General features: G+C 32.8%; 1 protein-coding gene and 4 non-coding genes across 10 annotated transcripts; 4 read left to right on the top strand and 1 right to left on the bottom strand.

Moving 5' to 3' along the window:
* Positions 1 to 932: 932 nt before the first annotated feature.
* On the bottom strand, positions 933 to 22,159 carry pkc-2 (the record flags this gene model as incomplete). 6 transcript variants are annotated; one of them, NM_001129650.6, is made up of 15 exons in its annotated part: positions 949 to 1,403; positions 3,886 to 3,963; positions 4,104 to 4,243; positions 4,291 to 4,501; positions 4,550 to 4,753; positions 5,033 to 5,353; positions 5,399 to 5,639; positions 5,686 to 5,845; positions 6,000 to 6,240; positions 6,313 to 6,395; positions 6,537 to 6,637; positions 6,856 to 6,925; positions 21,133 to 21,231; positions 21,875 to 21,941; positions 22,044 to 22,159. In NM_001129650.6, the coding sequence occupies 15 exons, from the start codon at positions 22,050 to 22,052 to the stop codon at positions 1,251 to 1,253; spliced, it is 2,178 nt and encodes a 725-aa protein (NP_001123122.1). The 6 variants fall into 6 exon arrangements, with proteins under 6 accessions (NP_001360727.1, NP_001024516.1, NP_001123122.1 ...); NM_001373417.3 differs by lacking the exon at positions 949 to 1,403 and adding an exon at positions 3,353 to 3,511 and having other exon boundaries at positions 22,044 to 22,052; NM_001373418.2 differs by lacking the exons at positions 21,133 to 21,231; positions 21,875 to 21,941; positions 22,044 to 22,159 and adding exons at positions 10,275 to 10,441; positions 10,621 to 10,859 and having other exon boundaries at positions 933 to 1,403.
* Positions 8,282 to 8,412, top strand: E01H11.4. Its single transcript, NR_071833.1, has one exon. It is a non-coding gene; the product is annotated as an Unclassified non-coding RNA E01H11.4 (non-coding RNA).
* E01H11.5 lies at positions 10,999 to 11,135 on the top strand. Its single transcript, NR_071832.1, has one exon. It is a non-coding gene; the product is annotated as an Unclassified non-coding RNA E01H11.5 (non-coding RNA).
* Positions 13,756 to 13,827, top strand: E01H11.t1. The gene has a single exon. It is a non-coding gene; the product is annotated as a tRNA-Met (tRNA).
* E01H11.6 lies at positions 17,766 to 17,900 on the top strand. The gene has a single exon (NR_071831.1). It is a non-coding gene; the product is annotated as an Unclassified non-coding RNA E01H11.6 (non-coding RNA).
* Positions 22,160 to 22,326: the final 167 nt, after the last annotated feature.

Here is a 22,326-nt window from a genome sequence, read left to right as displayed (position 1 = left end):
CCAAGTATCCTATTTAGGAGCCACTGTTTTGAGGCTTCCGCTCGATCTCGTTTTTTAAAGCTCAGATTTGAGGTTTTCAAATGGATTTTGCCTTGTTCAGATTAAAATTATTGACTTTACACAAAATTATAGCAACCAAGTCGCAACAATTTTCAAACATGCATACATTAATTTTTCGCCTCTGAGAAATTCTCAGGAAACTTTAAAAATCGCTCGAAAAAGTTATTTTTTGAATCACCATTTGAGTGTATTGTATTAAACTAAATTTTTATGTAAGTTGAGAAACTACTTATATTTGGTTGCCTATTTTTTGTAAAAAAAATCGAAAACTTTCAACAAAATTTTTTTGAAGATTTTTTGAAAACGGATATAAAAAAGTTTTTTGGGCGAATTTCAGAAGAAAAAAATTGTAACTTTGAATAAAAATGAAACTATTTCAAAATGTTTTCAAAGCTACCGAAAAACATGTGAGAAAATTTTTTTTCAAAAATCTATTAGAAGGGTTGAAAAATGGATAATTATTTCTACAATTCACATCACAACTTGAAATCTATTGGGGTTTCTTACATATTATTATCAATAGCAAGTTGAACTAAAAAAGATTCGCAACAAAACTACTAAAAATAACATGAACAATTTTTTACTTTTTTGCGAAAAAACTATGGAAATGTTTAAATTATTTTTGAATATTTTATTATATACAGATATTTTAATATTTATTTCAAAAATAACTAATAAGGTGCAGCAAAAGTGCTAGAAATGTTTGGGGAATAGTTTGTTTTTCAACAGAAAACTCTATTTGATACATAGAAAAGTTCAATTGGTTTCTAAAAATGCTATTACGTTTAGGGATGTCTCTTTTGATATATTTTATAATAAACTTGTTCTCCACTCTTGTTCAAATTTCAAAAAAACAATTTCTAATAAAAATATACAGGTTTATATGAGATCTTTATTGAAACCAAAATAGCCTGGTACAGAAATGACATACTTATTATACAAATTGCAATTTTCGAATATAATAAAAAGCAAATAAAGGACGCATTTAGAATAAGTGCATGAAAATGTTTAATGTTCTAACACGGAATGTAAAAAGTGAAGAAAGTGGACTAGTGACGTAACATCGGTACAATTTGCTGCAAAACAAAATTTAGCACAGTCACTCCGGCATGAGAGGCTTCGGAGAATATTAAAATTTCGGTGAATGAGATTATTATCTAAATAGTTTTTAATAAATTAATTTGAGAATTTTAGCACTCTTGAACATATTCTGGGTTGACAAAAGAGAATCCTTCGAATTCAGTTTGATCCAGATTCATGAGGAATAGACGGTCAATCGGAGTAAGCTTAGGGACCTCGTGAGTAAACTCTGAATCGAAGTTGGAAGTATCATCGGCGGATTTCTGAAAAAAGGAGGTGAATATTCAAATTATTATATCTATTTGATCTATCAAGAAACAAGTCTTGGAGTTGAAAATTATCGGATATTTTACACAATGGTAAAATGAAAATTTAAGTTGTTGGTGGTTTCATGGTTTTTTTTTAAATTTACTGTGTAATTTAAAATTGAAATTTCTTACTTTTTGTTTCTTTTGAGCATTTGACTAGTTTTTGTGATTTGACATTTGGTATTAATTTAGAGCGGTAAAACGCACTGCTATTTTTCGATACAATTAACGTTGGCTTTGACGTACGTTCAATTTTCATCAGAAGTGTTTTCATAAAGTTTAATTATAGAAATTAAATTGACAAATTTTATAATTTTTTTGTTCAGTACGTATTAAATATCTTAGTTCAAAATTGTCTTTAGACTAAAAAAATAAACTCGAAAACCGATTTTCATGGTTCTCTCTTAAAAATTTTTCAACAAAAACAATTATTTTGTGGTTTTAGATTTGAATAAAAAATTAAGATTATATCTGAGACTTTTCTCACTTAAAACACAATTGATTGGTATTTTATTAATGCTCTTGTGTTACTAATATGATCTCGTATTAATTTTTCAATATTATAATTTATTCCATCTCTAATAGGAAACACCTTTAAATAAACTTTTGGACCAATAACTTAAAAAAAGACTCGTGATTTTAAAAATATCGGCTTGTTTCATTTTATTGTTTTTTTATGAGTTGCTTTTTTTTCATTTATTTTTGTAATAAGTCAGTCTAATGTTCATATTTGTTTGCACATTTTCCCATTTCCAAACAGTTAACATTTTTTAGATTAATGTAATAAAACTACCATATCCGATGTGGTTGATAAAAATGCAATTATCTATGAACTATTAAAAACGCATGCAAATACTCAAATCATCCTTTTTTTTTCATTAAAAAAGACGGGTGAACTGTAGGGAAGAACAAGGTGAAATGACGACATACCTGGTTAGTGAACACCAATCCACGACGAGGTTATACAGAATCAGCATATCGAGAATATTAAACCACAAATATTACAATCTACATATATTTGGTGTTGATCAATTCAAAAAAGAAAAATCACAAGCAAAACTTTGATTTTATTATAGGGAGACTGAGAAAAATTGTTTTTAAAAAGAAATTTAAAAAAAACAGAAGCTGATAGTAATAGAAGTGGGGAATGAATGGCGGAGAGTGTAAGTTGAAGATGTGAAAGATATGGAAGCAATAAAAAAGGACGCAAAATTAAGAAAATAAATAGTACATAAAAAATATGGCTAGAAATAGCAGAATTGATTTGATGTGATTTTTGTTTATTTGACTTGGTTCAGAGTTTCATCAGGATACTAGTGTTTGGTTAAGTTTTGAGAGGGGTAGATGAAAAATTGAAAACAACATAGTTACGGGAATTGAAATAAAACTCACAACAGATCCGAGATTCAAAATTTGCAAATCGTTAAAATTGAAATTCATAAATTCAATTTTTAGTATATTAGAAATAACTCGGTTCGTGGGATTTTTTTCAATGTCCGCCGTAGTTCAAATAACTGAGTAAAAATTATTTCGTAATCGTGGGGAGAAGCGCTTTAATGAACATGTCTTTACTGTTCAATTATTTGAGTATTTAGTTTGCAGATCACATTTTTCTCAAACTGTAAACTAAATTTAGTTTGGCTCAATAAATTTTTCGAAAAACAGAACAATCAAAATCCACTTGAATCAAAAGATTCAATCCACAAAAACATCTTTCCTTATAACGCTTTCTTAGTTGTGAAATTCAAAAATTTACCAACGGACAGACGATAATAAACTACATATATTGTGAAAATGTTTACAATGAAACTGGATACAAATGAAAAACAGTGAAATGTTAATTAGAAGAGGGTTAGTATTTATATATAGAATACCAGGAGAAGAAATAATTAAAAATAATATGATCACGGTTCTACATCTTTGACATAAAACGGGTTGACAAATGAAAAGTTGCTGAACTCGTCGCCCTTGAGATTTTCCAAAACTTCCCAATCCGGCGGTGTCATTTTGGTGGGCAATTTGAGGAACGAATGGTCAAAGTTTTCCGTTGACCTATCGGTCTTCTGAAAAAATTCACAACGATAATAACATGCCAGGAAGAGCAGTGGGATGTAAGCTGTGAGTAGGGTTAGATACATTCATGGGTGTCATGCTTTCGAAGTAATGTATAACAACATGCGAAACGTTCCAACAATTAAATGTTTGATGTAATTTAATTTTTCTCGAACATCAAAAACAACTGATGTTGAATTGAATCATTTTAATAAAGCGATAGTATTCTGGTAAAGCATTGGGAATCGTTGAAAGCAGATAGGAAAAACAAATAAACTCATTGACTCATACCCAATAAAGTTTAAAACATATTAGACAACCGGTATAGCTAAACTGTTAAGCAGCCCCATTTCATATTAAATCCCTGAAACAAAAAAGAACGAACCAGTTTTGGCTTGAATGGTGGTTGGATTTGACGAGTCTCAATTTTGAACCAATCAATGCGGCGGAAGAATGGATGTTCCTGAAATTTGTTTTAGGTGGTAATATGAAATATTAATTTTTCAAGATCAAGAGTTTGTCTAAGCCAATGTGGCGAAACAAATTTGAAGCAAATAAAACTAACCAACGGCCACCTGAGTTTAATAATTTCATTTTCATTACCTTAATATCTCTACTCGCTGATTCATCGTCTCCAGTACATCCCAATCGTTTTGATGGATTTTTGATGAGCAATGCTTTGCACAAAGACACAGCTTCTTTGGATAGACTTTTCGGGTAGGACACATTATGCTCGGTGATAGCTGAGTTTTAACAATTTTATTTTAAAACCATATGGGATTCAAATTACCTGTGAAAAGTTCATCTTCGTCTTCTCCATCAAATGGTGGTTGTCCTGCAAGCATTTCAAATAGTAGGACACCATAAGCCCACCAATCCACAGATTTTCCATAAGGCTGATATAGAATAATCTCAGGAGCAATGTAGTCCGGAGTTCCACAGAATGTTTTTGTCGTGGCGTCTCCGAATATGTTTTCCTTGCACATTCCAAAATCGGTGATCTAAATATGAATCTATAGTTTGAAAAACAGTTGAGCAAATCGGAATACCTTTATATGCCCGTCTCGTTCGAGCATAACATTATCCAATTTCAAGTCTCTGTAGATGATACCTTTTGAGTGAAGGAAAAACAGACCGACGGCAATTTCAGCAGCGTAGAAAACAGCAACTGGTTCTTTGAATTTCCCAACTTGCTGGATTTGATACATCAGATCACCACCATTTACAAATTCCATCACGAAATACAAACGGTCCTGAAACAGAGATTCATCAAAATACGGATTTGATTGGGGGTTTGAAGAGTTTTCATTCAAAAATAAGTGCCTTCAGGACTTATGTATATTATATTCCATCTATCCAACAATTATTATTTTCAATGTCATACTTACTGTTACAGAATAATTTGCAATAACCTAGGGAAAAACACGTGGATGAATGTCAACAATGTATTACAAATTCGAACATCTATTAACATCTAAATACTTCCACATGTTTGATCCCTTTTTTTCAATAAATCTGTTATGCGCACTGACCATGGTCTGGAAGCACGAATGCAGAGCAACAAGGAATGATGGTTTTTCCGGAAGAGCAAGGACGCGCTTCTCAGTCATTGTGCATTCCACGTCATCGTCTTGAATAATCACATCTTTCTTGAGCACTTTGATCGCAAACAGCTCTTTTGTTGTTTTTTGTTCGCCAAGCAACACTTTTCCAAACGATCCTTTTCCAAGAACAGTGAGGAAATTAAAGTCAGAAGCCTTGATCACGTTGTGATTGGAACTGCCGAGAGGAAGTGTACTAGCTCTTGGGGCAGCCGGGTCTTTTGGCTTAGAAGAACTGTTGTCTCGTGTGATCTAAAACGATAAAAGACACCTAATTGCATTAGAACTTATACTTACAAAGTTTTCATTCATCTTCTTGCGCACTTTTTCCATATCTTCGTCGTATTCAGGTGTGATGTTGATATTGTAGAATTCTCCTTCTTCCGCACTGAGCAGTTTGTACCAACCGGACGCTGCTTCCTTCATAAGTTCTGAAATACCAAACGACAAGCTTCCCATGAAGTCATTTCGAGATGTACGATCCCAGTCCCAAACTTCAATAGAAAGCCGCCGATCCTTATCTCCTGGTAGCAGTTTACTGAAACCCAAGTTTTATTTTTAAATAAAGTGTTACAATGACTTACTAAGTAAAAGTTTCATTCCATTGAGGGTTAAGAGTAGCTCTCAATGTTTTAGTTTTCTGTTTTGACTTGCATCCCGAATCCTCCGGAATCAGTTTGCACTTCACATAAGGGTCAGACAATCCATTGGGGTCCATTGGAATCAAGTTTTTCGCCTCCAGAACTGTAAAACAAATGTTGTGTATCAAGATAATTATACACTCTAGCAGTTTTGATGAAAATATTTATTTTCCTGAGAATCATTGAACAACGTAAGTTCAATTCTTTCAATCTTTTTGTCTATTTCCATTTAATTTCCTGCGTTGCACCCCACTCACTTTTAATGGTTAACTGATCATTCTCGATGTGTGCTTCAATTCGTAGTCTACCTCTCTTCTCTGTATTGTCGGTACCACACATGTTCGGCACATTCTTGACGCATCGGTGATGCACATTTGTGTCACAAGATTGGCACTTCATGCCTTGGTGCAGAATACCGTAGAGCAAAGAGCCACAATGATCGCAAAACGTCGGCGATGAGTATGTTTGAACTTTCCATTTATGCTGCTGGCGAGGATCCTGAAATTAAAAGTTTGAGGAATGGATGTCATAAAAAAAGAAGAGAAAAAGAAGATAGAGTGCACAACTTACATCGGTATCTACTCCTTTATCTGCTCCTGGACATGCGAAATTGACAAACTCGTGACACCTCTTGTGTACCACAAGGGTACATACTGAAAACAGAGTTCTCTTTATCTATCAAACTTGTTTTATAGTCGCATTTTATGATTTATAAACATTTGTTTCGAATTGCATTGGATACAAATTAAGAAGAAAATAATTATTAATATCAAATAAAATTTCCAATAAATTACCTTGGCACTGAAATCCCTGTTTTGTTATACCCCACAAGAAATCTTTGCAATGTGAGCAGAACGTTGGCTGTTTGAAAAACCTTGCAATGAATTTGTGCGATCTGATAAGAATTAAACTTTGAATCAAAATTGTGCAACAAGAACAAGATATTGATTTTTGTTTTCATTTGAAAGACCTATGATATTCAAAGATAATGAAAGAATTTTTTTTTTCAATTTTTCAGTCAAAATAAATGTCAGCTATCAAATAACCAAGATAGGAAAACGGACAGTGCTGACTTTTACGAGGGTTTTGTTTCAAAGTTTGGTATCAACTCACTTGATTTCATGCACATTTTTCTGGCGAAGTGCACCACGACGAACAAATGCTTTTCCTTCGATCCGTTGAGCTGAAACGAAGACAAACATGAAAAAGGGAATCAAATAGGTGAGTTTTGCTCTCCGAGCCCCGCGCAATTATATCTTCCCCACCATTTTATTTCTTAGTGTAACCTCCCCTCCCTCCTTTTGTATTCGTTTTCTATAGTTGCAAACTTTGAAATGAAATGGGGTTTGGCTTCCGTGTCGTGAGGTCATTTTAAGGATTAACTTTATTTTTGCATGTTTTAAAGAACAAAATGATTACTCTTGAAAACATAAAAAACAAGAAACCTACAAATTCGACGTCGCAAGTTTTTTACAATCGTAAATGCGCGTTTCATGGGAATGGTGGGAAGCGAAATAGGGGAAAATGGGAGGGTATGAACAATTTTTATCAGGAAACACTGGGTTGTGTCACTTTTTTATTTTCGCCCTTTTTCAATAGTCATAGGACATGCGGGCAGAAGATGCTTTTGTCTTGGAGGTCCTCAGAAACTTTTTGCCATTTATTGTTTTCTTAAGAACGGAAGAATTTTAATGGAATTTCACTACTATGTTTGTTTTGTTTACAAGATTGCTGTTAATGCAATTTATATTAAAAAATTTTAGAAATCAATAAAAAATCATAATGAGAAAAGCTACATTTATTTGTTGGGCTAACTTTGCATGGATAATTTGCAATATTAATTTTTATATTGGCTTTTTATACTGTCAGATTTCAAAAACATAAACTAACAAATGTTTTATAGTACTTAATAAAAATAAACATTTTCTGATGAAAAACAAATCCCTCTTCACATTGTTTTGACCTTTTTTCAACTAGGACCTGTATCTTCAGAAACTTTTTTTAAAAAATATTGCTCACTGATTTCAAACAAAATTTCCGTCTAACAATACCAAGCCAGTTTCAAAAGTGTTTCATTGGTAATCAATTTCAAAAAAGGAAGCAAATTGGGAGGTTTTGTAGAATAGCTCACCTTGTTCGTGAAGCCTTTTCAGCAATGGCCGGATAGATAGACGATGAGAAAATTCAAATCTAGGAAAATGTATGATACCGGGTGCCTCGTGATGGGCGTAAACCTTTAGACTAGAAGGGTTTGATATAGACTTTCGAATACAAAGTTGTTGATTCCCACCTCCACCAGTGGAATTGTTTTTCACAGGGCTGATTAGAGCAGCCGCCGCTAAAGACTGTGCTTGTGGAACTTCCATGAAGTGGTACAAGATTAAAATTAATAAAATGTTTCAAATGAGCTTCTGACGTTTGGTGGCGGGGCTTGAAAAGGGTAGCAGATGATAGCTAAATGAGTTAGAGGCGGTGAGCAAACGTGAAAAAAAACGGAGGTTTTCTCTCGTTTCTCCCGTTTTTTCGGTTAAGGTCCCGAAATGAGAAGAAGCAGCGACGACTACCCTAGCAAATGAAAAGCCGAGGCTGATGGCGTCGTTCTGCACATGAAAAATAGAACAATTTGGGTTGGGACCACAGGCCCCCGCCGCCGTTTCACTCCTCATCAATGGATGCCGCATCCACCCCACCCCCATTCCAATTTCCATTTCTCCTGTGTTTTTTCTTGGTGCGTGATTGACTCCGCCCACCTATTTCCTGTAATTCTTGATCCCTAATCTGATTTTTATTCAATCTGGTTGCAATTTTGCAAAAAGACTGAGTGGCCTGATTTTGAACCCATCTTTAAAAAATTCCATACTATCAAAATCAAAAATACCCGTTTGTAAAATTATGTGAACTTAAAAGATCAGTCTCGTAAAAAAGACGCGAAGAAAAACAAATTATGTCGGTGAAAAGGCGATTGTGCGATGTTTGTTGCCGATTAAACTATGAATTATTTGGATAATTAACTTCTGAAATTTTAAAATGGGCATATGACAGAATGCGGAGGTGTTCATAAATGCACTAGATACTAGAGATTAATATAAGGTAGAATACATTAATTTATAAATTTTCAAGTTTTCCGTGTAGCTGTTCGGCGAATTTAATGTTCTTTTAACGATACCTTAATTCATACCCGCTATCAGCCAGCTTAAAAACTTCAAAAGAGGAGTACCCTAACCCCGTATTTTTAATAGTTCAACATTGCTAAATATCATAACAAAACATTCCGAAAAATTATGGTTGAAATTGCATATTAAAAAAGTTTAATCAAACGTTTATCATACTATGTTTATCATCACTTTTTTGTTTTGGCGTTTTTACAACATCCATTCTTATCTTTAACAATTCCTCAAATTAATACATAGCATTGTTCCAAATTAAGTCTACCACTATGTTGAAAAACATTAACTTTAGTCATAAGATAAATTTGTTCATGAAAATTTAAGGAAAACATATGATGTTCAAATTCTAAAGAATTTTTTCTCGAAACTTAAAATACAATCAATGTCAATTGGAAGATCAATGACAAAAGGAAACTGGTTTTTGTTTTTTTGCAATGCCAATGCGTTGGTATGTATTGTGATGTCCCAATTCTAATTTCTAATTTTATATTTAGTCGTTTTTTCCCTGAGATGTTTAATTCTATTTTGGCTCACTTGCGATTGAAAAGAGCAAACAAAAAAGTTTAAAATGAAGCAGTCACATGGAAGCTTTTTTTCAGACAACCGCCTTTTTTTCTGAATGCGTTTTCTGACGTCAATTTTAGGCAAATGGCAACAGATTTCTCAGTTAATCGACTATGGACATTTTAATTGAATGATTCATCAATGGGCATTTTTGACAGATAGGGAGTGAAGATGATAGAAAGGAACCTAGTTTTCAAAAAACTGCCACAGCTGCCCAGTTGTGCTTTTAATTAGATAGTTTTTCAAAGTGCGAGAGAAATTGCGGAAACAACTACAAAGTTATCAGAATCACGTACTAACACAGATATGCTAACCATTACTAACTACAGTGAAAAATATAATATTTTGTAGATCATATTCAAATAATGAGTCCGTTGAAAAGGGCTTTACTTTCAGACTTTGCTTCTTCTCAAACCTGAATAAAAATAATCTTGGTAAACAGAAACCTTCCAAATATTTTTAACACTACTTTTTCATATTTGATAATATAGGATGTCACCCTGCGTCTACCGGTAAAATTGTTAAACACAAGAAATATGAACTGCAAACGGTAAAAAATCATAATATGTAGAATATCAGTGATGAAGGTTTTGAACATGTTTTTAGAGTTAATTGATTTAATTCATAATTTTTAAAAAATTACTTCCCCTAACTACATTCTTCACGCCAAAATGGGCCCTATCCCATGTGTGTACTAAACACCACTCGCCTGAGAACCACATGAAACGTCAGAATACAAATTAGAGGGATACAAAGGACTTGTGTTTTTTTCTATGCTACTGAATAGTTTTGACGACTTACCGAAAGCTTCAGATAGTTTACGAAGTGCAAGATTCGACTCGAGCATAGGATCGGACGACAGATCGAGGCTCGGCCGAGCATCAGCGCTATTTCTGGGACCACCACCAATATCGGTCTCGGATCGTCGACGCTCTGCACTATCCATCGTCTCGCGCTTTTTTGCCTTCCTTCACCAGAATAAATCTTTTACAATGGTTTAATGAAAATCGCAGATGGGAGGAGGTATGATGAAGGGATGAATGGAATAACACAAACTAATGCAGGGAGGTAAGAATTGGCAAGAATTTTGAACGTCAACACAATAATTAATTTAACCAGAAACAGAAAACGTGAAAGAAATATTTACCTTAAAATATGAGATGTTAACGAAAACTTGTGAGACTTTAAGAACACCGAAGTGGATGATGACTTTTGCTTTGGTCGTAGGCTCATTTTAAAAGTTTATGAGTAAGAATATCAGTAGTTCAAATATTTAGTAAATGGAACTCTAGAAGAGAATAATATCAGATGGCCGGAGGTAAAACCACTACACGTCTTCCTTTTTCTCTCCTGGTTAGCTGTTGGAGGAGCTTCCCGGATTTGTGGCGAGTATCATATTGCCCAATTAAAAAGCGGTGCACAAGTATCAAATCCAGACATAGTCTCCGCCTCCGATATCCTCTAAGCCAAGAAGCTTATAAACATACGCACATACACACGTACGTCCGTGAGAAGAACGAAGCGACAGCAGCGATAAAGCTGAGCCGTTTTTCCTTCTTTTGAGCTTCTTTTTTATAAGCTAAATTTTTGGGTCAAGTTTACATACTTCACACCTTTCAAGTCAATCGAAGAAGCACATAGAAGGAGAAACAGAAGAAGCCTTGCCTCTAGTTTTTTTCCTGAATTGAGAACGAGGATAGGAAAAAAAACGGGACACGGATCAGGTTTCCAATAGCTTCTCGCTCATTATTTTCTTGTGTGTTTGAGCACAAGGGCAAAACTTTTCAGCTGTTGCTCTCAGGCATTTGGTTTCCTCATCCAATTTTTTTGATTCCAAGAATGTAAGATGATGACAAAAACTGTTTGTTTCTGACAAAACTATTTACAATCTTGAAAATTATGCAAATATATCAAGGTTGTAAATTTTCAAATATTTTTTTGCCGGTAGATTTAATTCGCAAAAAGAAACAAAAGCTAATATGAGCTTTCAGGAAAATAATGCTTTTCACGCTATTAATTGGACATTTTCAACTAAGTTCTTTTTTTTCGAATACTTATTTGAAACTGAATAAAAACAGCAGGTTTATGAATTTATATATTTTTATATTTAGTGTCACAAGTACTATAATTTTATTTATATTTAGTATCACAAGTACTATTAGGTCTCCAAATAAGTTCCGGGTCAAAAATCATAACTTTGTTCGCTGCGTATCGATTTTTATGAAACTTTGGGATGTATGTTACCAACCATGATCTTTCATTTGACAATAGTCACAAAAATTTTTTACCACCCCAAGTGTCCTAACTCGGAGGCAATTTTTTCAGGCATTTTTCTGATCTCGCTTCTTTTCAGCTTTGAATTGAGGTTTGTGTGCGGATTTTGCTTTGTTTAGAATACATTTTTAGAAAACAACAAAAGTTTAGAAAAAATCCGTCCAAAAAAAAAATTTTTTAATTTGATCGTCAAAAAATCTTCAAAAAACTTTTTGTCGAAAATTCTATATTTTTCCTACAAGAAAGATGTAACCAAGTGTAAATTACTTTTACACATACAAAACATTTGGGTTTAGTTTGTCACACTAAAATGATAACATAAAATATAATAAAATTTTTTGCATGTGTAAAAATAGTTTATAATTGGTTACATCATTTTTGTAGGAAAAATCTAGATTTTTCGAAGATTTTTTGACGACCAACCAAAAAAATTTTTTTGGACGGATTTTTTAAAAATGATTTTTGACCCGGAACTTATTTGGAGACCTAATATAATTTTAGAAACATATTTTTACAAAAAAATTAAAAAAAAATAATATGAGGAATAAGACGATAGATTGATTCACTATTAAACTTTTATAAGCTGGCTGGCTGATCAAGTCTTGCGTAGAAATTATTACTCTCAAGTATGATTATTATGGCAATAATAATTTTAACTCAAGAAGAAATATTTTAATTTCACAAAATACGTAACTTTTTGTAGCTTTGTTCCCAAAACTAATTTTTGAGCTCTCAATCTAGAATTAATCCACTGTTCACCACTGATAAGGAGGATATTTCAGTGCTTGTGCGCCTTGGATATTATAATAAGTGCGCAGTTATTGGCTATTTTTAGCAGAAAAGAAGAGTGTGGGGAAGTCTTTGAACTAGGGGATCATCCGGTATTTGTCGGGTGCAAAGACAAGTGAAGAAATTTGAATTTTGCTGTTTTCTTAGGGACTTGATATTTTATTACTAGTTCAAGTTTTTAAGCACACGATGAATTAGAAAATCGACTACACGTACACATTCTTATACATTATTCAGTAAGAAAAACTTAGGGAAAAGGGAATAGAGAAACTTGTGAAACCTGGGTAATATTTAAGCAAATCATGCGAGGTAAGGTACTAAGAACGAAGAACTGAAAATGCCTAATTTTTTCGGAAAATCGTTTTTTCATAGAAAAATAAATTTCAACGTGAGATTTTCCAATCAAAAGAAGAGAAGAAAATAAGAAAATAAGCCAAATAAGAAGCAGAAGCTGTTGACAAAAAGAAGCAAAAGTGAAGTATGAGAAGAAGAGTAAAAGGCAACTAAGTTATAGCCCTCTTCTTTTAACGGACTTCTTCACGAGCACATGGTCAAACGGCCCTACAATCAAATCACGCATAGAATAAGAGATAGATAGCAAGGATCCTTCTCCCTGTCACTTCAACTCAAGATATTACGTAGAAAACCTCAACTTTTCAAGATGCAACGAATAAAGAAGAGAAAACACGGACAAGTAGTTTGTGAGAATCTACAGCAAAAAGTGAGAAATGAGAATGAGAACAAAGAATGTTTTTTTTTGAAACAAAAAATTATAAAGAAAGGGCGCCTGCAAAAACTTAAAAACTAAATTTGCTAGACGTGTTTTATCGAGGTGTAGGAAAAATCAGTTACTCAGATGTAAATTCAGACGAAAATCTTTTTTTTTCTTCGTTTTTCAACTGTTGTTATTTGTGCTCTCATCACATTGAAAACAACAAAGAGCGCACCACTTATTACATCATAGAGGGCAGTGAACCGGATGAACATTGAAAAACTTCTATGCTTTCATCTACCCCCAGATGAGCAGACTCTTGCTTGTATGGACCATATTTCCGGCAACTCATCATCATCGACCGCAAACTTTTTATAGGCAATCCCCTTGTGAGTTACTTTTTTATATCTCGCAGTTTCGTTCTTTTTTGTTTCTTTCTTGTTGCGGCCAACTTTGCAACACTACACGCTCGTTTCATCGACCGCTAGTTTGTTGCTGTCAAACAAGAGCAGCGTGGCGCAGTGGAAGCGTGCTGGGCCCATAACCCAGAGGTCGGTGGATCGAAACCACTCGCTGCTAAAAATTTTATTTCTATGCACAGGTAGGAGGTAGGGCTGTGCGGTTGGCTACTTTTTTCGGCTGTCGGCTGGCGCCACCAGCCGACTGGAATTTTTGGCTAAGTATTGTTTAAAAGTTTCGAAGTTATTTAGTATACTTTTAGTAAAAAAACAAATTATAGCAAAATATTTTATCATTTTATGTAACAAAAACCCAAATTTCCTTATTTTTTCCACTTGTAGAACTTGCACCTAGTGTTAAATATGTCAAAAAGAGTTAATTTTTTTCAAAACGAAAGCCGAAAACTCTAATTTGGGTGTCGGCTGTCGGCTGGTCCCACCAAAAAAAAAAAAAACTCAGAAAAACTTAGAGCACAGCCCTGGTAGGAGGGAACAATCCGCTGACATATCTCATGGGAGAGTTTAAAAAAATTTTAATCTATAAAAATATGACTGGGAATTATTGTTCTAAAAAGGTTTGCAAATAGGCAATTTAACAAAATTCAGCTCATTCAAACGCCTACCTTCTGAATAGAGTTAATTTTCTCCTCAGCTATTTTAATTGAAACTGGGCAGAATGAAAACAATAATAATTGATCCTTATTTCCCACCCACTCATTAAGTTATTTTTGTCTTAATGTTTTTTTAGATATCCGTTGCTATATTTTGTAGGCCTGAAGCAAAACACTTCATCCAGTCTGGGCCTTTGTCCATCTTAATCAAGTACATCTTGATTTCCATCTCATCACATTTTGTGCAAATTGCATTTGGCTTCTGCTTTCTTTTCTCGCCTTTTTCACGGCCTATATTTATATAGCCAAGCTTGGAATAAAGAAGATGACGCATTTGAAAAACCAAATAAAGCTTTTTCAGTACTTAACTCAAACGATTAACCAGGAAGAAAACATTTGTATTCATTTGCACGTTTTATTTAAATCTTCTTACTAAGAAACCATACAAAAATCATCTTCAGTTCTCTCTCACCAGGAAAAAAATAATTTTCCACATTCTTGTGATATCAGTCCATAAGTGTGCAGATTAGAAAAGGAAAGACGAGTAAGTGGGGACAAAATGCTGTTTGCCTTCTCCACTTTTCAATGCACACATGAAATATGTAGGAGAATTTGGAAAAAAGTATTGGAAAGTTTGTGAAAAGAAGTTATTAGAAAATATTATCATTTCAAAAAATTAAATTTAAATAAAAATCTTGAAAATGAAATTTCAAAAATACAAATCCTAAAAAACAAAATAGTTTTTAAACGCTATGTAGTATCAATTTAATTTTTCAATTATTTTATATTTCGATTGTTTCTTAACTGAAAAATCTTCTCAAAAGTGTTTGAGAATGTGCAAAATTATTGGAAAAAATTAAAACTAGAGTACAAAATTAATAGCTTATAAGTTTTATACTTAAGTTGTATTTTTCTTTTTTCAGTAATAACAATTTTTAAAACATATGAGAATATACTTTGATCGTTACTTTTATTTCAAAATCTTTGTGTTTTTTTGGTTTCTCATATTTCGCACATTTTTTTGTTTCTCGTACATAATCCAAGAAAACCCCTCTTGTCCAAAACATCAAGTAGGAACGACATGTATAAGCTGAGATACTGGAAAATTATGAGAATAGTGAGAATTCTCCAAATGTGAAAATTTAAAACTGAGAGAAAGAATTCAAAAAAAATTCAAATTTGTCAAAGCGGTGAACAGAAAAGCTAGAAAAAACCCGACGAAAATGTGAGAGCCGAGTTATTTTTCTTTTTTTTCTTTTTTTTTCTTACGGAATACAAATGAATGCCATCCTTATGTATATTTATAGCAAGACATACGATGCAGTAGTAGGCTTTAAGAGAAAAAAAACAACGAAAACTCATGTAACGCAGCTGTTTTTTTTCTTTAAATCACTCTTTTTCAGGTATGTTTAATTCTAACATTTGTCATTTAATATTCTGAAGTTTCTACCCAATAAGACAAACCTTCATCCTCCTTGACGGAGCTGTTCGTGCTCAACGACATATCCGGATCCTGCGAGCAATGGTTTTCTGGGAAAATTCATAATTGAGCAACTGTTTGGTACGAAAAAAAGAGCTTGCAACCAGATGAAAATGACAAATCAGACAAGAAAAATCATAAAGTGGAGTGAATCAAGTCAAAAAACAATTTGAATCATCATAAAACGGTGCAAAGTGAATCAAAGTACTTAAAAGTGACATTATTCATGAATCAATGACGTTGCGGAGTCTTTAAGTGTTTTCAACGAAACGTAATTTTACACTCTTAAAATGTGTTCTGATGCCGAATTTTTGGTAAATGGTACCATTTGAACAATTAAAATAATTACTATTTTGCAGCGGGAAATAGTGAGAAACGTTGTAAAATAGAGAAAACAAGAAGCAACGTCAAAAGTAAATTGCCTCCTAAAAGTCTAATCACTATATGGTGACAAGAAATGTTTACGAGAATGTGGTTGATTTAAATTTTGGAATAAACTCTTTGCCACAAATCGTTGTTGAAAATTTTAAAAATCAAACGGTGTACTCAAAATAGAAGAAGAAATTATACGAGAAAACAATTCTTATTGAAAATTCACAACAAAAAATTTAAATATTACGAAACTCTACCGGTTTTTTTAAAAACACCAATAGTTTCACAATCCTCGCTCAAATAATCTACACAAAGATGGAGAAAAAACAAAAAATCTTGTTTTTTTCCGAAATGTCGTAAATATCAAAAACAATATTCACTTAGTTTTTTAGAAAGCTTAATCGTCTCACGCTGATTCTACAAACACTTTTTTGTTCAGAGAATAATCACTTTCAATAAAAGAACAAATCTATTATGACGAGAATCAAAAGAGCAGATACAAACTAATTATTGTTTATCGTTCCACTTTAGCTAACTCAAGTGATTTGCGTCAAAAACGGTGAGAATGATTGAAAGTAGACACTTTCAAAAATGATTGCTCTCAATCTCAATTCAAATTACTCTTAAACTTTTGTGTCACTTTTCTGACATTTTGATAATTGTCAGGTGTTTGAATGGTCATCTTGAATGTTTCATGATAACTACAAACTATGCAAAAATTGATACAATAGTTGTCATTTTGTGATTAGAATTTTCAACAAACTTTTTATAATTTTCGCTTCAAAGAAAAAGCTGTAATGTAAGCACATATGAAAATGTTGAAACATTAAAAAAGTGTTTCTAGTCTTGTATTGTTATCTTAGTTGTCTAGAAATTGATTGAAACTTTAATTGACTTGTGGAAATTCACATGCATTTTTTAAATTTGGAAAATTCAAAAAATTAAAACGAAAGAAAAAAAACATTGCAACTCATCACATTTGTTTTCAATAATAAATATTGAACCCACGTGAAATAAAATTTCGAAACAAAATTAAAAGTTGTATTATCAATAGAATGAATTTATTATTAGGGTTCCAGATTGTTTTTCAAAGTTTAAGATTGAAAGAAAATATAAAATATACTGCTATCAAGTTAAACTTTGAAAATGTGAGATTTTAACCAACCAGTCATTTTTCTTACTGACTTTTGAATGAAATTTTTAATTGAATAGTTTCTTGAGGACTTAGGTATATTGTATTACTTGTACTCCAAATTGTTTTCAATAAACTAACTTCCGGAATGGCCCACAAGAAAATAATAATTCTAATACTATTTTAATTTTTAAATTATTTTCAAAATGATTCTATCTACCCGAAGAAGACAAATGAAAATTACTTTCAGTTTTCTAAAATTTAGAATTAGCTCAAACTACTAAACACCTATTATTAGTTGTTATCCACTCAGAATATTTTGTTTGAAAAAATGAAAAATACTTCGGATTTTTGTTTTATTTTTTGTCTATCTCTCATTTCTTGCCTTACACTCTATCTTCACGGAGGAAATTTGAATCCATAAGAGACACTAAAACCGAGTCTAGAAAGTGTCATAGATACACACACAACACAGGTGTCAGACAAATCGTAAAAGTGAGCATTGCTGGTGGTAGTGTGGTGTTTGTAAAAGTGATAGGCACATCTCGAAGTGGAAAAGGGAGGAGGCGACAAGGTAGGTGCTAGTGTTGCACAATTCGTGTCGTCTCCCCGTTTCTAACGATTGTTTTCTTTTATTCGTCAAGAAAGGAGAAAAAGAAACATTAGTCAGCCCCCTATCATCATCCCTATTATTTTTCGGTTTATTGGCGTTTCTTCGTTCACATAAAATTGCAGACTGGAGCCCTATGATATGAAACAAATACAAAAAAAGCTTGCTCTGAGAACCTTGCTGCCGGATGACAAAAGAAAACAAATGGAACACAGTTGCAGTGTGCGGGGGGAACAATAGCGTTTTTATTGGCGCATGCATTCATAATAGCTCAAATTATAGATTGAGATATTTTTCTACTTGTTGTTAGTCGAAGGTTAAATGTCAGGTTTGCTCGATTTGCTGGAGAGTTTTTCACAGAAGATAATTTAAACTATTGAGAAAAATTTGTTGAAATGTGTTCTCATAGGATCTGGACAAATATAGTGAAACAAGTTATATACGAAATACATGATTTTCACAGTTTTCTTTATCAAAAGATTTAGTAAAATAAATTCTACAAATTAATCAATAATTTTTAATGGAACTGAAAATATCAGTAATTGAAGTGGATTGTAATTACATATAGGTAGATAAAGAATTTTTGGCCAAAAATATTTAGCGGAAAAATTTAAAATCTACCTTTCTGAAGTCGTTACGGAATGAATTTCAGTAACGCGTGTATTATACAATTTTGGATAATTAAATATTTCAAAAAAAAGCACATTAAAATTACCTCATGGATATCTCAAAATTATTGTTCTCACAGCCCAACAATTGTTTTTAACTGACAACTTATTCAACAAATTTCTAAATTAATTTTATTCTCAGAATTCCAATTTTGACATGATATTTGCATGAAAACGTCAAAATCATGAGTGATGTAAAATGAACGAGAAGAACCAAGAAAAAAAGGAAAAAAAAAGAAGATCAGATCAGAACATTGATCTGGTTTGGCTGAGGACGATCTAAAATGGTCAATCTAACCCACCAGTGACCCGTTGAAAACAAACTAGTTCTCTTCTTTTTTCTCTTCTGTGTTTCAAGGTATATTTATATCAAAAGAGTACCGGTGAAGAATGATGATTGACTTTTTGATATGGGTGCGTAGACAGAAATCATTATGTTTAGGTTAAGTTTGGTTCATCTACCTATATGCAATGAAAATTGTTACAATATCGACAAAAAATTGTTGAAATAAACTTATAAATTTTGTGGTTTGCTTGCAGAATCTTGAAACACACACTTTTGCGTTTTGTTTTTTTAGTGTGTAGTGAGAATTGCGAGCGGTGAAACCATCAATTTTTCAACAAAAAAAAGAAAAAATATATAGGCACCACGTTGTTCGCCAAGTTTTTCATTCAATTTTTGAATTGTCTCTCGAGTTATCCTCAGATTTTTTCTTGAAAAAGGAGCAAGATCTAAGAACGTTGTTTTTAAGATGAGCAAATCTATGAAAATGATTAGAAGTATATTTTGAAATGTTTAAAACATTGGTTACATCTGTAAATAAAAATTCCAAATGTTCCCATTTGTTAATAATCAACATGTAAGTACATATCTAAAGTAGGCACTCATGTGTTCAACAGTATAAAATTACTCGGAAAACTTTTAAGATCCACTATTGCCTGGTTGGTGAAAATAATATACACATTTTTCAATGTTAATTGTTATATAATAAAAAAATAAATAATTTTTCAAATTTTAATTCATCTGAACTATAGAAACAAATATTTTGAAAAAAAAAACATATCTCAACAGACTACTACATATTAAGGTTTCCGAAATTTCGTAGGCTTTTTGAAGTGCTCAAAAATTAGTAGTTGAAATTTATATGAACTTTGAAACCGGGAGTTTAATCCCTAGAAGCAACGCACAAGTTAAACACCAATCTTCACTTGAATAAATGAAAAGAGCAAATGAATCAAATATTGGAGGTCTCCATCTTCAAGACGCCGTACTTCCGCTTACATTAGCAGTCTTTAACAATATTCTTTAAAAGCTTCTGAACCTTTACCCTTGTAAAAAATTGTTCGAGAAAAAGGATAAAAATGTGAACTTGCTCATCTAATTTTGAGTTATGCTTTTTCTAGTTCAATGTCCTCATGTCACAAGCCAGTAATAAAAAGAGTGCACATATATGTACGGATTGAGCCAATTTTCACAAAAAAACGCAAAAAAGGATGAAGCCGAAGACGACTGAAGAAATTTCCTGAAGCTTCATTTTTGTCAAATTTTCTCAAATTCGGGGAAAAAACGAGGCGAAACCTTTGATTTAGAGTCTTGTCTAAAGCAGTTAAAGTCGTAAGGCGAGAAAAAAAAGAGTGCTTGATTTAAAACTACTGAATTATTGATCAATACAATTACGTAAAGCTGCGAATGTGAACAGCATGAACGGGCAAAGAAATACACTTGGTTGTGTTCTTCGTTTGAAAATATGTAATATTTGACGCGTCAAATATAATTTGCCGTTTTTCCCCACTAGTCTTAGGTGAAGAAGTGAGCATTGAAAAATGGTGAAAAACAGTCCAATGTTCAACACTTCTTGCTATATCAATTCTAAGGGTTGTAGGGTTTTTTCATATATTTGACGCTGATTCAAAGGAACATGAATATTTGGCATTTGGCACAACAACATCTTATCCATCATGAAGTAGTCTCGAAGAAGTGAGAAATATTTTGTAAAGCACTCCAGGAAAAAGGAAAAAGTAAGAAATTCCATGCATGTGCATGTGTTTACCAAACTTGAACAAGTCTGCAATTTGATTTAAAACTGACATTCAATAAGAGGGAAGACGAAGTAGAAGAAGAACTGAAAGCAAATTGCAGAGAATGTAAGAGAAAAGTGAGTAAAGTGAGTTTTCGAACACAATAACTACTAGAATTACACAAATTTCTTTCCAGCATACTCTTCAAATCCAACAACAAGTAGTATTTTCATTTGAGAATGGTAAATCTTCTGGGATCCAGCAGTAATAATTGAAAAATAATGTGTATAGTTGCCCCTATTTTCATCCATTTTTAAATAGTTAGCATTGGTATAAAAATGCTCCAAAGAACCCACAATGAAGATAAGGGCATCGCTAAACTTACGTTTCAACACCAGACTTCAGAGAAATAGTTCAATTGTTTCCCATGTGATTTCATATATATTTTTTTTTGAGTTTCAATAGAACCGCACACCCAGTGGTTTATTCCTCAAATAAACTCCCTGCCTAGTACCCAAAAAAATAAATACTCACAAAGTTGTGTTCCTAGTCCATCGCCAATGGCAGCAGACATCAAAGGAGCCGATGCAAGAACTGCTGATGGCACCGACGTTTTCCGGCTTCCATTTGAAGCTGAAATGTGATATTTGTACGCTTGCCACTTGGTGTCAAACAAATTTTATGTGGGTCATTGTGAACGAGAGGAAAGAGGAAAAATGATCTTCGAATTACAAATTGAAACTCAGGCACTGCAATGATTTGTAAGGTCATAAATATAATCAAAAATTTCAAAACAAAAAAAACTAAAATTATGAAACATATATAATTATTTCTCAAGCAGATTATGAAAAAAATTCACTGGGAAAATTCAATGCATACTAATGTTAGACTTTGCACTATGCATCATAAGCTTAAAAAATATTGAAAAACTACAAATGCAGACAATAAAACTTAGATCACAATTTTTATTCTTGATATCCTCGAGAATACCGTATATTTTCTATTAGTGCTGCAAGCAGCACTATTTTTCGGACCCTTTTTGAATGCAGCACTATTAGAGACTGCAGTACTACTGGAGATGCAGCACTAATAGAGAATATACGGTAGTTGCTAAACATTTATATTTTTTTCAATCTCAGTTTGATAGAACCGCTTGACATCGTTTGGCACAATTGTTTCAACTAATTTTTTTAAACTAAATTTTTCTTCTGGGCCGAACGTTTATCAACTCAACAGTCAAAAATAGTTTTAAAAAAATCAAACTTAGAAAACTCACTGGTTGAACTGTTGCTGAAAAGTCGTACGACTGACCGGTGTTCGAAGCTCATTCTCGATTCATCCGACTGAAAATGATTTGAAATTAGTTTGGGCTTTCGGAATGGTCTAAGGGCGGACTTTGAAGTTTTGTCTCCCGTTGTAATGAGATCATGGTAATTATTACTTACTCTGTGCATTATTAGCTTTGTTTGTAACTAAATTAAAAAAATAAAGGTTCGTAGAGCCACCCACAAGATCTGTAGGGAAAATTTTCAAAAATATAAAACTGGCAATGAGTTGAAGTGACTACACGAAAAAAATGCGCACTTTTTTAGGCTTCCTTTCTTTTTTTTTCGCCGTTTTCTTTGATTATGCCTGTGCTCTTTTGCTCAAATTGGATTTTAGATTTCGGAATGGATTTTTGACGGCATTTTTACACCCACTCGTCAATGCTTAACATGGCACAATACG

The sequence above is a fragment of the Caenorhabditis elegans genome, chromosome X, assembly GCF_000002985.6.
Source record: "Caenorhabditis elegans chromosome X".
Taxonomy (NCBI): domain Eukaryota; kingdom Metazoa; phylum Nematoda; class Chromadorea; order Rhabditida; family Rhabditidae; genus Caenorhabditis; species Caenorhabditis elegans.
Note: the sequence above shows the minus strand (reverse complement) of the source record. Positions and strands in the feature narration are given on the sequence as shown.